The sequence below is a fragment of the Capra hircus genome, chromosome 15 (genome assembly GCF_001704415.2).
Source record: "Capra hircus breed San Clemente chromosome 15, ASM170441v1, whole genome shotgun sequence".
Taxonomy (NCBI): domain Eukaryota; kingdom Metazoa; phylum Chordata; class Mammalia; order Artiodactyla; family Bovidae; genus Capra; species Capra hircus.
The window spans coordinates 53,089,829-53,106,327 of record NC_030822.1 but is presented as its reverse complement, the minus strand read 5'-3'; the positions used below and the strand labels follow the sequence as shown (position 1 = coordinate 53,106,327).

Sequence of the window (16,499 nt, the reverse complement as noted above, 5' to 3'; positions counted from 1 at the left end):
ATTGTAAAGCAATTATCCTCTAATTAAAAATAAATAAATTTAATCTTATTGTTAAAAAAATAAACTCATAGAAAAGAGATCAGATTTGTGGTCACCAGTGACAGGGACTTGAGGAGGAAGGGAGATTGGATGAAGGTAGTCAAAAAAGTGCAAACTTCCAGTTATAAGCTAAGTACGTACTGGACATGTGGTGTACAATGTGCTCAATATAACTAACAGTGCTGTATCATGTATATATGAAAGTTGTTAAAAGAATAATATCACGAGGGAAAAAAGTTTTTTTCTATTTCTTTTTAGCCATGCCAGCCAGGTTACAGGATCATAGTTCCCCGAGTAGGGATTGAACTTGGGTACTTCGTAGTGAAAGTGTAGAGTTCTAACCACTGGACCATGAGGGAATTCCCTTTTTTATATTTCTTTAATGTTATACCTATATGAGATGATGGATGTTCACCAAACTTGTGATTTATATTAAGTCAAATCATTATGCTATACACCTTAAACTTTCAGTGCTGTATGTCAATTATATTTCAAACTGGAAGAAAAAATAAAATTAAAGATGTGAAATCACCATATACACTTAAAATACCTTAGAACTTTATATGTTAATTCTGCCTCAATAAAGCTGAATTTAAAAAAATTCTATAGCAACAACAGCAACAAAATAATAAAGACATGGAGTGGAAGATTTCTTTTGAAAAGAATAGATCATAACCTTGTTGCATTTTTATTCTTTTTTGGGGATCTTTTACTCCCCTCAGTATATTTTCTTGCCTCTTGCCTGGGTAGTTGTGATGGTAAATGATACATTTCTTAAGTACAAAACTATTTACTTATTTTAAAAAATTATAAGTATTTTGGGGAAAGATGACTGTTCTGGGACTTTTAAGGAAGCTTATTTACCACTTTTAAAGTAATCAACTGTAATTCTTATACTCTATACTTTTCCATATATCTAAAATATCATCTTGTATTTTTAAATATAAGATATAAAAATATATTTATAAAATACAAAAATATATTTTTGACATACAGAGGCTATTTTAGGGGCTTCCCTGTTATCTCAACTGGTAAAGAATCCACCTGTAATGCAGAAAACCCTGGTTTGATTCCTGGGTGGGGAAGATCCCCTGGAGAAGGGATAAGCTACCCGCTCCAGTATTCTTGGGCTTCCCTGGTGGCTCAGAGAGTAAAGAATCTGCCTGCAATGTGGGAGACACTCCAGTATTCTTGCCTAGAGAATTCCCATGGACAGAGGAGCCTGGTGGACTAGAGTTCCTGGGGTTGCAGAGAGTCGGGCACAACTGAGCAACTGAGCACACATATTTTTAAAAGAATATAATTTACAAAGCAAGATTCTTACTGAATGTATTTATTTATGAAGTAGAACTACTTTAAAAAAAACCCCAACTTTTGAATTCTATATAACTTTATGCCAGCATAATTAAGGTAAGTTTCAACATAGAATTGGTAGACTCAGGAGCATAAAATTGTATTACTCTCTTAAATGTGTTTCTAAACTTGCAGTTGTTGATAGGATTTATTCTTGAATTTCATGTGAGAAAATTTGCAGTGTTCATGGGAAGTATATCAGTCAGTAAAAATAAAGATCTGTTTGGTAGAAGAAAGTTATTTGTGCAAGATATAGATCAAACACTTTTTCACTATAAATTGTTTTTACCTAGCTGCTTGGACATAAGTGTGATGGCAATTGTCTCTCAAATACCCTGATGACCTATTCTTGATGGATAAGGACATTATGTTCTCCTGTAATCACTATAAAACTATATTGATGTTTTGAAACTAAAAGAATATCTACTCAAATTGACTAACTTGTTTTTTTTTTTCCAGCTGCTCACCTGTAGAGGAAAGATTTCTGTAAAACTGAGGAACCTGACCAATAGAATGTTAATATTTCAGAAGTTGTATCCTAGTATTGAGGCTTCCAATATGTGTAAATAGTCTTTCTGTTACTTGTCCTTATAAACTTCTGGGTTCCTGCAATGAAGAGACTATTAACACTAAACTTAATTTTCTTACTACTCTGCTAATGACATTTGGTCATATCTTCTTTGGTGCTTTGCTTTGTTTAACGAAATGCCAGACTCTGGAAAAAAAAGGCTATTGGTCTTGATCATTGCCCACTGTCAAAACCTGTGTGAAACATTGAGCCACTTAGTTTTTCATTTTACAGATTGTTTGTGTGTCTGGAGGTAAGTTAGTGTGGGTTAATCTAAGAGCAGAAGATAAATTTAGACTCACTAGATTGGTTCCATATTTTAGGTAAAAATGAAAGGAAAGTTTGGGGGCCTTGTATAACTATTCAGCCTGCCTGATCAGACCTCTGTAGAAATTTCTGTTTTTCCTTGAATAAGTTTAAGCTGTTTATGGGTCTGCCAAAGCAGAGAGCAGCCCAGTTTTGAGTCACAGGGGACCCATTAATAATGTGTGTAGACTTAGAAAAAATTATTTCTTTACTAAGTTTTTCTCTAGGTGTGTTATTGAAAAACAGGAGTAATAGCTTCATTTTCCTCTACTTCACCTTTTATCTTAGGAATGACATAGTATAATTAAAAGGCAATGAAGTAGAGTCTGAAAGTCAGCATTCTAGTAGTAGTTATATCACTAAATAACTGAGTGTGGCATTCTACAGATCTGAGGATGTTGAGAAAACACATGTTAAAAAAATGATTAGTACTTATTTACATGTTCCTTGCAGGTGCTGTTGGCAGCAGCGGTCTGTACGAAAGCAGGAAAAGCTATTGTTTCTCGACAGTTTGTAGAGATGACTCGAACTCGGATTGAGGGCTTGTTAGCAGCTTTTCCAAAGCTCATGAACACTGGAAAACAACATACATTTGTGGAAACAGAGAGTGTCAGATATGTTTACCAGCCTATGGAGAAATTGTACATGGTACTGATCACTACCAAAAACAGCAACATATTAGAAGATCTGGAGACCCTAAGGCTCTTCTCAAGAGTGGTAAGAGTCCTGTAATATTGGGTTAAGGTTTTTGAATTTTAGGTTTTTTGTATGAAACTATTTTTTCCCCAAAGCAGCTGATGCTTATCATTTTGCGTGTTCTATGCACCTAGTCCCCGTCCCAGCATCTTACATCACATCTCCTTTTACTGGATATCCTAAGACTGTAAATATTACAAAGGAGAGTATGAAAATTGCTCTTTTGTTTCCCAGTTCTCTAGCAGTAACTATAACCTGCCCTTGTGGTTCTGACACTTGTTTGGCCATATTTTTAGAGAATATTCTTTCGGTGAGACTTGCTGATGTAGCCACACACATACAAAGGCTGATGCCAGAGACTTGCTTAAAGAGTAGTGGAAGGAGCTAGTAAAGCGATTCAGGCATATTGAAATTTATGTATTTTACAGGATAAGAATGGGAAAGCATAACTGCTGATACATTCTAAATATTTCTTTTCCGTTGTTCCTCATGATTAGATTCCTGAATATTGCCGAGCCTTAGAAGAGAATGAAATATCTGAGCACTGTTTTGATTTGATTTTTGCATTTGATGAAATTGTTGCCTTGGGATACCGGGAGAATGTTAACCTGGCACAGATCAGAACCTTCACAGAAATGGATTCCCATGAGGAGAAGGTGTTCAGAGCAGTCAGAGAGGTAAACAGGGTCTTCTTTGAGACTGCTGGTTTGTGTCTTTCTTTTAGGCTTCTCTGTCTGACTTTCCTGTTTTTATTTACTAGTTTGGTCTGAACTCAAAGCTGCATCCAAGTATGTCTCTTTTCGTAGACTCAAGAGCGTGAAGCCAAGGCTGAGATGCGGCGTAAAGCAAAAGAATTACAGCAGGCCCGAAGAGATGCAGAGAGACAGGGCAAAAAAGCACCAGGATTTGGGGGCTTTGGAAGCTCCACAGTGTCTGGAGGCAGCACAACTTCTATGATCACAGAGACCATCATTGATACTGATAAACCAAAAGTGGCACCTGCACCAGCCAGGTATAATCTAGTGTAATCACCTAGAATACAGTTCTAGAATGGCAGATGAAGGCTATATGTGTGTATCTCAGAGCAATATCTGATTTCTAGGCAAAATAATGAGTGCCTTGATAAAGTAAGTTGTAATATTAAATTTGGCTGCATATTGATAATATGGGGATAAGGGAGAAATCTGATTGCGGTGTTTTTCCTTTCGTGTGAAAGAGAGTTGTTCTACAAATTTTACCGTGAAGCTCAATTTCCTATGAGAGTTGCCTTATATTGGAAGAAGAGTTATTTAACTGTTTAAGGGACACATACTTTTAATCTAGTGTTCATAAATGGATTTCAGGGAGAATCTAAACTACCTAAAATTATATGAAAAAGTTTGTTTGTACATAAGTATATTTATCTGGACAGAAGGTACAAAGTTTTCCTCAGCTCATACATGCTTATCAAAGTATACCTTTGGCCTTTGGGTGCTTGAAGCTTATGTGGCTCTTCTGTTTGTTTGTTTTCTGGTCATGCCCCTATAGCATGCAAGATCTTAGTTCCCCAACCAGGGAGTGAGCCTGTGCCCTGCAGTAGAAGCACAGAATCCTAACAACTGGACCAACAGAGAATCTCTGAAACTTACATGTTAGTAGTGATCCAGCTGCCAGTTCAAACAAGAAATAGTTTAGTGGTCCACTAAACACTAGGAAACTGTAGTTTTTCCCTTGAGGTAGTCACATTTCTCTTAAAGATCAGCTTTAGGGAAAGCTTTAGTGATAGGGAATTATTAATTAGTTTTTAACTTTAAATCATGTGTGAATTTTTTCTTATTTTTGCATTCTTCCACTTAGACCTTCAGGCCCTAGCAAAGCTCTGAAACTGGGAGCCAAAGGAAAGGAAGTAGATAACTTCGTTGACAAATTGAAATCTGAAGGTGAAAATATCATATCCTCCAATATGGGCAAGCGTACCTCTGAAGCAACCAAAGTGCATGCTCCACCCATTAATATGGAGAGGTAAGTGGTAACTTTTTCAGTAGGAGCACACCACATGGTGTTAAAAATTTTTTTATCTCAATACTTTATAAATTCTTTTTGTGTTTTTTAATTTTTCCAGATTTCAAAGACTTAAGAGTTCTAAACAGTAGGGTTCTACTGTATATTATCACACAGGGAACTACATTCAATATCCTGTGATAAACCATAATGGAAAGGAATATGAAAAAGTAAATATGTATAACTGAGTCACTTTGCTGTACAGTAGACATTAAACACAACATTGTAAATCAGCTACACTTCAGTAAAATTTTAGGTATTAACATGAGATATTCCCCCTCTACCCTCTTCGAACCATGGCTGGGGACTCTTAGCCATCTATTTTCTGTTTAGAACTTAACCTTTCTACCAACTCTGTGGTGGTTAAATTAAACAAAAAATAACTTTTCTTCATGCTTAGTTTATACTTTGTCTCTTAAAATGAACTTGAATTAGAGTACTAGAACAGTGATTAGCTCTGTATTGTATTTTGGCATGTCTTTCTCTAATTAGGACAAAAATTATAAATATCTTTAGTAGCAAATTAATGTGTTATTTTTGCTTTTTAAGTATTTAAAGCCAGTATAGAATATTTTGATTTGTCTCTTATCTCAGGACTATGGTACTGGTTGGTAACATTTTTAAGTGGTAGTTATCAAGTTCACATTTTCATGACTCAGATTTCTTGTCTTGAAGCCCAGACTTTCTACTGTTACTGATGATTTTGAGGTCAAGTGAAAGATGAGTCTGGGAGGATACCTCTATCAAGTGTGCTTCAAAGAGGAGTATATTGTGTGTCTTATTTTATATGAAATGAACAGGGTTTTATTGGGATAAATCTTTCAAATCAATAAAGCTCCTGTGTTATTCCTAGTGGTTGCTCTGAAGGAGACAGGTTTGACACTATTTTAATAAGATGTTGGAGACTATCATGTACTAGAGAGAGCTTGAAACTTTTCTGAATGTTGGAATACTTGAGCATGGAGAAAATGCTTATGAAGGTAAATGATACCATGCATTGTCTTCAGATACATGTCTCTGTGGTCTTGAGTCTCATGATTTTGTTTCTGGGAAGACTTAGAGGTTGGAACAGAATAAAGTAGGACGCCAGCATAGTTTTTTAAACCACTGAAGTTCACCCAGCTAAAAGCTGTTTTAGTGAGGAAGATGGATAGATTGTACTTAATAATGGCCCATAGCAGCAGTACCTTTTATTTTATTTATTTTAAAAACTAGATTATACATTCATGTAGTTGTTCAAAATTCAAAAGGTTCAAAGGATGTTGCACTAAAACTTCTTCCCACCCAGCCATTCAAGGTTCTCTCTTCAGATACAACTAGCATCAAATAGTTTTTGTGTATATCTTCCAAGAGAGATAATGTATGTATAGATGAATCAAAATATTGTATAATTTCTGCTTTTCTCTTGTTATACATAAGTGGTGGTGTACTTAACACATTTTCCGCTTGCTTTTTTCACTGCAGTTCAGTCACTCAGTCGTGTCCTATTCTTTGTGACCCCATGGACTGTAGCATGCCAGGGCTCCCTGTCTATCACCAACTCCCGGAATTTACTCAGACTTATATCCATTGAGTCAGTAATGCCATCCAACCATTTCATCCTCTGTCATCCACTTCTCCTGCCTTCAATCTTTCCCAGCATCAGGGTCTTTTCAAATGAGTCACTTCTTCACATCAGGTGGCCTAAATATTGGAGTTTCAGCTTCAGCATCAGTCCTTCCAGTGAATATTCAGGACTGATTTCCTTTAGGATTGACTGGTTGGATCTCCTTGCAGTCCAGGGGACTCTCAAGACTCTTCTCCAACACCAGAGTTCAAAAGCATCAATTCTTTGGCACTCAGCTTTCTTTACAGTTCAACTCTCACATCCATACATGACTACTGGAAAAACCATAGCTTTGACTAGATGGACCTTTTCAGCAAAGTTATGTCTCTTTTTAATACGCTGTCTAAGTTGGTCATAACTTTCCTTCCAAGGAGTAAGCATCTCTTAATTTCATGGCTGCAGTCACCATCTGCAGTGATCTTGGAGCCCACTGTTTCCTTCGTTTACCCATCTATGTGCCATGAAGTGATGGGGCCAGATGCCATGATCTTAGTTTTCTGAATGTTGAATTTTAAGCCAGCTTTTTCACTGTCCTCTTTCACTTTAATCTAGAGGCTCTTTAGTTCTTCTTCACTTTCTGCCATAAGGGTAGTGTTATCTGCGTATCTGAGGTTATTGATATTTCTCCTGGCAATCTTGATTTCACCTTGTGCTTCTTCCAACCCAGTGTCTCTCATGATGTACTCTGCATAGAAGTTAAATAAGCAGGGTGACAATAGCCAGCCTTGATGTACTCCTTTCCCTATTTGTAACCAGTTTGTTGTTTGATATCTGGTTCTAACTGTTGCTTCTTGACCTACATACAGATTTCTTATGGGGCAGGTAAAGAGGTCCGGTATTCCCATCTTTTGAAGAATTTTACAGTTTGTTATGATGTACACAGTCAAAGGCCTTGGCATAATCAATAAAGCAGAAGTAGATTTTTTCTGGTATTCTCTTGCCTTTTCTATGATCCAACGGATGTTGGCAATTTGCCTTTTCTAAATCCAGCTTGAACATCCAGAAGTTCCTGGTTCACATATTGTTGAAGCCTGGCTTGGAGAATTTTGAGCATTACTTTGCTAGTGTGTGAGATGAGTGCAGTTGTGTGGTAGTTTGAACATTCTTTGGCATTGCCTTTCTTTGGAACTGAAATGAAAACTGACCTTTTCCAGTCCCACGGCCCCTGCTGAGTTTTCCAAATTTGCTGGCATATTGAGTGCAGCTCTTTGACAGCATCACCTTTTAGGGTTTGAAATAGCTCAACTGGAATTCCATCACCTCCACTAGCTTTGCTTGTAATGATGCTTCCTAAGGCCCACTTGACTTCATATTCCAGGATGTCTGGTTCTAGGTGAGTGATCATACCATCGTGGTTATCTGGGTCCTGAAGATCTTTTTTGTATAGTTCTTCTGTGTATTCTTGCTATCTCTTCTTAATATCTTCTGCTTCTGTTAGGTCCATACCATTTCTGTCCTTTATTTTACCCATCTTTGCATGAAATGTTCCCTTGGTACCTCTGATTTTCTTGAAGAGATCTCTAGTCTTTCCCATTCTGTTGTTTTCCTCTATTCCTTTGCACTGATCACGGAGGAAGGCTTTCCTAACTCTCCTTGCTGTTCTTTGGAGCTCTTCATTCAAATGAGTATAGCTTTCCTTTTCTTTTTTGCCTTTAGCTTTTGTTCTTTTCACAGCTATTTGTAAGGCCTCCTCAGACAACCATTTTGCCTTTTTGAATTTCTTTTTCTTTAGGGATGATCTTGATCCTTACCTGCTGTACAGTGTCATGAACCTCTGTCCACAGTTCTTCAGGCACTCTGTCTATCGGATCTAATCCCTTGAATCTATTTGTCACTTCCACTGTGTAATCATAAGGGATTTTATTTAGGTCATGCCTGAATGGTCTAGTGGTTTCCCCTACTTTCTTCAATTTAAGTATGAATTTGGCAATAAGGAGTTCATGATTGGAGCCACATTCAGCTGCCAGTCTTATTTTTATTGACTGTATAAAGCTTCTCCATCTTTGGCTGCAAAGAATATAATCAATCTGATTTCAGTATTGACCATCTGGTGATGTCCATGTGTAGATCTTCTCTTGTGTTATTGGAAGAGAGAGTGTTTGCTATGACCAGTGTGTTCTCTTCGCAAAACTCTGTTAGCCTTTTCCCTGCTTCATTTTGTACTTCAAGGACAAATTTGCCTGTTACTCCAGGTTTCTCTGAACTTCCTACTTTTGCATTCCAATCCCCTATGATGAATCTTTTTTGGGTGTTATAAGGAAATTTTTGTCTTCAATTAAGTGAAAAATCAATTGATTGCTGGTAGAAACATCAATAACAGATATGCAGATGATACCACCCTTATGGCAGAAAGCGAAGAAGCACTAAAGAGCCTCTTGATGAAAGTGAAAGAGGAGGGTGGCTTAAAATACAACATTCAAAAAACCAAGATCATGGCATCCGGTCCCATCACTTCATGGCAAATAGATGGGTAAATGATGGGAACAGTGACAGACTTTAATTTTTTGGGCTTCGAGATCACTGCAGATGGTGACTGCAGCCATGAAATGAAAGACACTTGCTCCTTGGAAGAAAAGCTATGACCAATCTAGATAGCATATTAAAAAGCAGAGACATTACTTTGCCGACAAAGGAATGTCTAGTCAAAGCTATGGTTTTTCCAGTAGTCATGTGTGGATGTGAGAGTTGAACTGTAAAGAAAGCTGAGCACTGAAGAACTGATGCTTTTGAACTGTGGTGTCGGAGAAGACTCTTGAGAGTCCCTTGGACTGCAAGGAGATCCAACCAGTCAATCCTAAAGGAAATTAGTCCTGAATATTCATTGAAAGGACTGATGCTTAAGCTGAAACTCCAATACTTAGGCCACCTGATGCGAAAAAGTAACTCATTTGAAAAGACCCTGATGCTGGGAAAGATTGAAGGCAGGAGGAGAAGTGGACAACAGAGGATGAGATGGTTGGATGGCATCACCAACTCAATGGAAATGAGTTTGAGCAAGCTCCAGGAGTTGGTGTTGGACAGGGAAGCCTGGCATGCTGCAGTCCATGGAGTTGCAAAGAGTTGGACATGACTGAGCAACTGAACTGAACTGATAAATTTATGAAGTTAATAACAGAGCTTTGGTTATGTGAGAGAATATCATATTCTCACAAAGTATATTCTGAAAAATGTTTAGGGATAAGGGGCCATGATGTATATGATCTGCGTGTAAATGGTTCAGGAGAAAAAGTAAAATATAGTTACATAGAGTATGTGAATGATCAAACAAATGGGATAAAATATTAGCAACAGATAAAAAGGGGTATGCATATATTCCTGTTACCATTTTAATCTTTTTTTTTCTTTTTTGGCCACACCATGCAACGTGTGAAAACTTAGTTCCCTGACCAGGGATTGAACCCACCCACTCTATAGTGAAAGTGCAGCGTCTTAACCCCTGGACCACCAGAAAAGTCCCTGATTTTTAAATTTTTGACATTATTTTCAAATAAAAAACTTGGTCAGTTGTTCCTCTTTTTCTTGTAATTGCCCAGTATTCATTTTGTCGACATACTTTTATGTATTTAAGTCGTCCTCCTGGTGATGGACATTTATTTCTAAACTTTTGCTATTGCAAACAGTTTTTCAGTGAATAACATACATTGTTTTACACAGGTGCAGACTTACCTGTACGATGAAGAATTGCTAAACCAAAGGATATAATGCTTTATTTTATTTTCTATAGTGATAAAGTATTCTTTCCCTTGTTTGAAAAGTTGAAATGTAGTTGATTTACAGTGTTGTATTCTTTTCTGTTGTACAGCAGAGTGACTCAGTTATGCATATATAGATACAGGAAATCTTTTCCATTATGGTTTATCCTGGGAGATTGGATATAGTTCCCTGTGCTATACAGCAGGACCTTGCTTTTTGTCCATTCTAAATGTAATAGTTTGGCATACAGCAAGGAAGACCCAAAGCAATAAAAAATAAATTTTTAACAAAATGTAATAGTTTGTTTAATGCTATAAATTTTGATACATATGGCTGCAACACCTTAAAATAAGTTGCTGATGGCTAATCAACATCCCCAGAGAAAGGGAATTCTGGTTTTTACCTTTCTGAACAGATTTATTTTTCTTTCTCTACAGTGTGCACATGAAGATTGAGGAGAAGATCACATTAACCTGTGGCCGAGATGGAGGGTTACAGAACATGGAGCTGCACGGCATGATCATGCTTAGGATCTCAGATGACAAATTTGGCCGAATTCGTCTTCATGTGGAAAATGAAGACAAGAAAGGAGTACAGCTACAGGTGCATAGAGGCTTTTAATAAGGGATTATCAAGGCTGTTGTCTACTTAGCACAGTCTTGTGCAGCTGGAGTTCCTGTATGAACCATAGAACACAGATGATTATTTATTTTATGTAACTAATCCCAGGGACAGAGGAGCCTGGTGGGCTGCCGTCTATGGGGTCACACAGAGTCGGACACAACTGAAGCCACTTAGCAGCAGCAGCAGCAGTACCATTCTAAATGCATAGGAAAAAAGTTAATCTGTTATCTACAGTGGATGCCTTGAGTCGATAAATGCCTTCCCAAGCCCGTTGTGAGTGATTGACAGCAGCTGTATTAGTATGACCTTTTAATATTGAAATTGAGTGAAAGGTCATTTTGAAATCTAATAAATGACTTCATGCAGAGGTACAAAGAGATGCTTATCTGTTACTATTATGCAAAAGTAAATTCATTTAAGATTTTGCTTGAAGTATAGTTAAAGAAACAACAAGTTTTAAAATTTAATGGGCAGGTATTTTATTAACTGCTACTCTATAAACTGCCAGTGCTTGTTTTGTTAGCTGAAGGGCAGTATCTAATGGTATATTCGAAACGTACATAGAATTCTTAAAAATAAGTATGTTCCACCTATGTGGCTTCTTTCTAAGAAACCTTTATAACGGTTGTTCTTGGTACATTTTATTTACTTATTTTCGAAAATTTCATTTATTGATGGTTTGGGTGAGTCTCTGTTGCTGCATGGGCTACTCTCTAGCTATGGTGTCCAGGCTTCTCATTGCAGTGGCTTCTTTTGTTTCAGAGTACAGGCTCTAGGTCCACGGGCTTCAGTGGTTGAAGCTTCCAGGCTCTAGGAAATAGGCTCAATAGTTTTGGTGCACAGGCTCAATAGTTGTAGCTCACAGGCTTAGTTGCTTCATGGCATGTGGGATCTTCCTGAATCAGGGATTGGTCACCTGCATTGGCAGGTGGATTCTTTACCATTGAGCCACAGGAAGTCCTGTCTTATTTTATTTTTAAAAATTTTTGGTTGTGCTGTGTGGAGTATGGGATCTTAGTTCCCTGACCAGGTATCAAACCCACCTCCTCTTCATTAGAAGTGGGGAGTCTTAACCACTGGACCACCAAGGAAGATTGTTATATTTTATTTAGATAGTTGATCTTACATCTCTTGTCACAAGAACCAGGCCTTTTCAGAGAAGATGATTTTGTCTACTTTTTTCCCTGCCTCATAGTTGAATTCAGTTCAGCTCAGTCATGTTTGATTCTTTGGGACTCCATGGACTGCAGCATGCCAGGCTTCCCTGTTCATCACCAACTCCCTGAACTTGCCCAAACTCATGTCCATCAAGTCAGTGATGCCATCCAGCCAACTCACCCTCTGTCATCCCCTTCTCCTCCTGCCTTCAGTCTTTCCCAGCATCAGGGTCTTTTCAAATGAGTCACTTCTTCGCATCAGGTGGCCAAAGTATTAGAGTTTCAGCATCAGTCCTTCCAATGAATATTCAGGACTGATTTCCTTTAGGAATGACTGGTTGGATCTCCTTGCAGTTCAAGGGACTCTCAAGAGTCTTTTCCAACACCACAGTTGAAAAGCATAACCAACACACAGTTGTCTTTTGGAAGTAGTGCTTATATTATTTGACAGTAGCATTGCTGGCTCATAAACTGTATGTAGTCATCAATGCAAAAGTTTCTTCTTTTTCCTTTTTTCCCCTAATATGACTTCTTTAAAAAAGATTGGTCCATCTTATTTGGCCTGAGTTTGAACAACTTTAGCTCTCTACACAAAATTGCAAGTAAACTTTGCACAGAGCTTTTCCCTCTCCTTCGTTAGTGTAAGATGAGGACTACTGTGTGACAAAGATGGCGGATCAAACTTTGACCCTTCTCTTCTATTTGGCAAGCTTGGCCTCACCATGAGACTGCTCCCCCTAAAGTATTTTTGTAAAGGACTTGGCTGATGGTCTTTTAACTTTTTCAGTTACAAAATTACTAACTTGTTACTTACAAACAAAATGGTTTAGAGTAAAAATTACTTTATTGCTATTTTTAAAATGTCTTAAACCTTTAAAAGTCTTTCAGGGACCTCCCTGGTGGTTCAGTAGTTAAGATTCCACCTTCCAATGCAGGGGATGTGGGTTCAATCCCTGGTGGGGGTACTAAGATCCCATATGCTGTGGGGTTGCTAAGCCTGCTCACCACAATGAAGACCCAGTGCAGTCAACATTTTTTAAAACACAGTCTTTGAAGAAGGGAAATCTTTCTTCAAAATAAAAAATAATTGGAATTTTTTTACGCACCCTATTTTAGATGTTTAGATTATGGGCCATGTAAGACCAAAAGGAATTTATTTCCTGTCTTGTCATGTCTGAACCTCAGAAATTTTCTTTCCTTTCTCATTTCAGACCCATCCCAATGTGGATAAAAAACTTTTCACTGCAGAATCTCTAATTGGTTTGAAGAATCCAGAGAAGTCATTTCCAGTCAACAGTGATGTAGGGGTGCTAAAGTGGAGACTACAGACCACAGAGGAATCTTTTATTCCACTGACAAGTAAGTGCCTCTGGCCAGTCCTACTAAGCTAGTCTGCACTGAAAATTAGAAATAGCTCTACTTGTGCACTTTTATCCTTATTGCCATAATTCTTTTTGACAAAATGACCTTTTAAAATGGACTGTATTTTAGTGATTAGATTTAATTTTTAATATCTTTAATTTTGAAACCATTGTTTCTAATAGTTTACATTAGAATGTTTTAAGGCTTGCTGGTATCGGTTTTGATTTGCAGCCTTAACTTTGCTTCATTCTTTTCCTAATGTTCTAGTATACTTGCTTTGCTTTTGTCTTCAGTTAATTGCTGGCCCTCAGAAAGTGGAAATGGTTGTGATGTCAACATAGAATATGAGCTACAAGAAGATAATTTAGAACTGAATGATGTGATTATCACCATTCCACTCCCGTAAGTTCCCCATATAATCACTTTTTCTATAGTGAGCTTATGGAACTAGTCTTTTAGAACTCAGTTTTGGAGGCAACACTTAGCTGACTGTCCATGCTAAGATATATAAGATACAAAGGCCAGTTGTGAAAGAAGCCTGGTACAAAAGACTGCATACTAACTGTATGATTCCATGTATAAGGCATTCTGAAAAGGTAATACTCTTGGGACAGAAATCAGGCATTTGACTGCAGAGGAGCACAAGGAAGCTTTGGAGATGATGGAGATATTCTGTGACTTGATTGTAATGTGCTTGCATTACAATGTAATGTCAAAATGTATCCAACTGTATACTTTTGAAGGAGTGCATATTACTGACTTTAAAGCCAAACATACAAAGCTGGTTGTAGTTCTAAAGCTGTGTTTTCAGATGTTGGTCTTCAGTTTGTTCCTGTAGTAATGAAGGTTTCCAGAAGGAGGAGCCAGTTCTCTGTTTCGTTTTGCAACTCTTAAATAAGAAATTGAGTCTGTCAGACTGAATTCTTTTTTCACCTTCTTTGCTAAGTTACCAGCTAAAGATGAGAGTGATTTCAGGGTACTATTCTTGGTGAAACAAGATATTTGCATTAGTTTCAGGAAATTTTCTGACAACTTCATTGAGGTATGGTTGACATGCAATAAACTACATATGTTTAAATTGTTCAGTTGGATAAGTTTTGACCTATATGCACCTGTGAAACCATGATCACAATTAAAATAACAAAAATCCATCACCCCCAGAAGTTTAGTTCCAGTAAGTTTTGATGTATGCTTAAATGGCATACTTTCTAGGATCACCTAGAAAACTTTATCTCCTCACTAGCATTTCTAGTGACTGAACTATTATTATTTCACCATTGAATCCCTGCTCCTCTCCTTTGCCTCTCAGCATCCCCATGATTAAATACAGGGCTTAATAATGAATACCTAGTAAGTATATTCTTAGTGTGTTTTTACTATTAAATTGCTCAGTTATTATTACAGAGAAAATAGTTCTAATTTAATATGCAGGTTTATTCAAATTAATTTTAAATTAATTTGAATTAAAATTAATTTATAGTTTGATTCAGGTCCTGACATGGCCAGGTCTGGTTTTCGTCATTCTTATTTCCATTTTTTAAAACATGATTTATTACCAGTGTCCCCTTTAATGGGCTAATCATCTTAATTCTTCACAGCTTGGTTGTTACTTCAGAGCAATAGATGTCTGCCTTGAACCATCCTGAGACTTGGGCGTTGGTGACAGGTGTGGGTTTTATTTTGTCAAGATTTATTTTGCTAGACTATTTTTAGGATGCCACAAGTTTTAGGCCTCTCCATCTACCCTATAATTGTGGTTATGGTGGTTTCCTGTGTCTTAGTTCAATTTTGCAACAGTCTCCAGAAGAGACCCTTGGACAGCACTTTACCCTTTTGTCTAGAACTGATCAAATTAGAGCTCAGAACCAGAATGGGAACAAGGGGAAAGGGAAGAAACATATATACAACGGGGACCATAAAAGAGTTAATTGTGTTATCTCACCCTTTATCAAAGTTTTTCTGGTCTCCCTTATTTACCAAGCCCTAATGCAAACATTGGATGTCACTGGTGAATTAAAAGGTGATAAATTTAGAATGTGTAGGAGTAGGTGACACTGCCTGTCAGCCATGTGTGCGGGTGTGAAATACATCCTAACTAGCCCTGGTTCTCCTGCAGATTTAGGACAACTGTGTATCTCTCTTTCCCATCATGCTCACGTTTGCCCAGGGGCAACTGTTCTTTCACTTGCCAAATAAAAGTTGATTTCCTGGATTGTAAATCAAATAAACCCACTGGCATCAACTACAGTAAGTTTTGAAACATTCTGAAATCTTTTGAAAACATTCTCAGAGGTCCAAATTCATTTCCATTCTGAATAACCATAGGCATTTTAAGTTCTCCCCCACTGTTATTATCAACGTGTTTTTCCCCCCATTGGCATCTATAAAGAGAACAACACTATATTAAAATTGCTTCTTGACAGTGCAGCAAAGCATCAGTGCAGGATTTTTTGAAATATATCCCACTTCACACATTTGTCAGTCTCAGTCCCCTGCCAGCTCCAGATCTAGTCCATAAGTTGGAACACCTCATGACTGTGTGCTAATTACTTATGGTTGTATATATCTGGACCTACAGAAGGGATGAGTGAAACCCTTAGCCAGTGTAAGGGTCCTTGAGGTTATTAGGGAGTCTAATTTTTTCTAGGACTGTATAAAAGCAGGAAGAATTTGAGAAGCATAATCATATTTGGGGCTGGTTTTCCTTGGCAGAGTTTTTCTAACTCTGGACAACTAACTTGACATGGGTATTTCTTGTGGCAGATCTGGTGTTGGCGCTCCAGTGATTGGTGAGATTGATGGCGAGTATCGACATGACAGTCGACGAAATACCTTGGAGTGGTGCCTGCCGGTGATTGATGCCAAAAATAAGAGTGGCAGCCTTGAGTTCAGCATTGCTGGGCAGCCCAATGACTTCTTCCCTGTTCAAGTCTCCTTCATCTCCAAAAAAAATTACTGTAACATACAGGTATTCCCTTTTAATAGAAATCTTACACGGGGAAGGTGGTAGAACAGATGTTTAATAGGCAATATGACTTCATAGACAGAGCAGAAA

The 16,499-nt window shown here is 37.6% G+C and overlaps 1 protein-coding gene across 1 annotated transcript in view; it reads left to right on the top strand.

Moving 5' to 3' along the window:
- ARCN1 (archain 1) overlaps positions 1–16,499 on the top strand; it is a 28,895-nt gene that overhangs the window by 8,893 nt on the left and 3,503 nt on the right. Inside the window, exons 2-9 of the mRNA XM_018059714.1 lie at positions 2,720–2,983; positions 3,460–3,639; positions 3,769–3,974; positions 4,799–4,963; positions 10,739–10,904; positions 13,294–13,441; positions 13,738–13,846; positions 16,208–16,412. Of these exons, the coding sequence (XP_017915203.1) occupies positions 2,720–2,983; positions 3,460–3,639; positions 3,769–3,974; positions 4,799–4,963; positions 10,739–10,904; positions 13,294–13,441; positions 13,738–13,846; positions 16,208–16,412 (1,443 nt within the window). The remainder of the gene's footprint in view (positions 1–2,719; positions 2,984–3,459; positions 3,640–3,768; positions 3,975–4,798; positions 4,964–10,738; positions 10,905–13,293; positions 13,442–13,737; positions 13,847–16,207; positions 16,413–16,499) is intronic.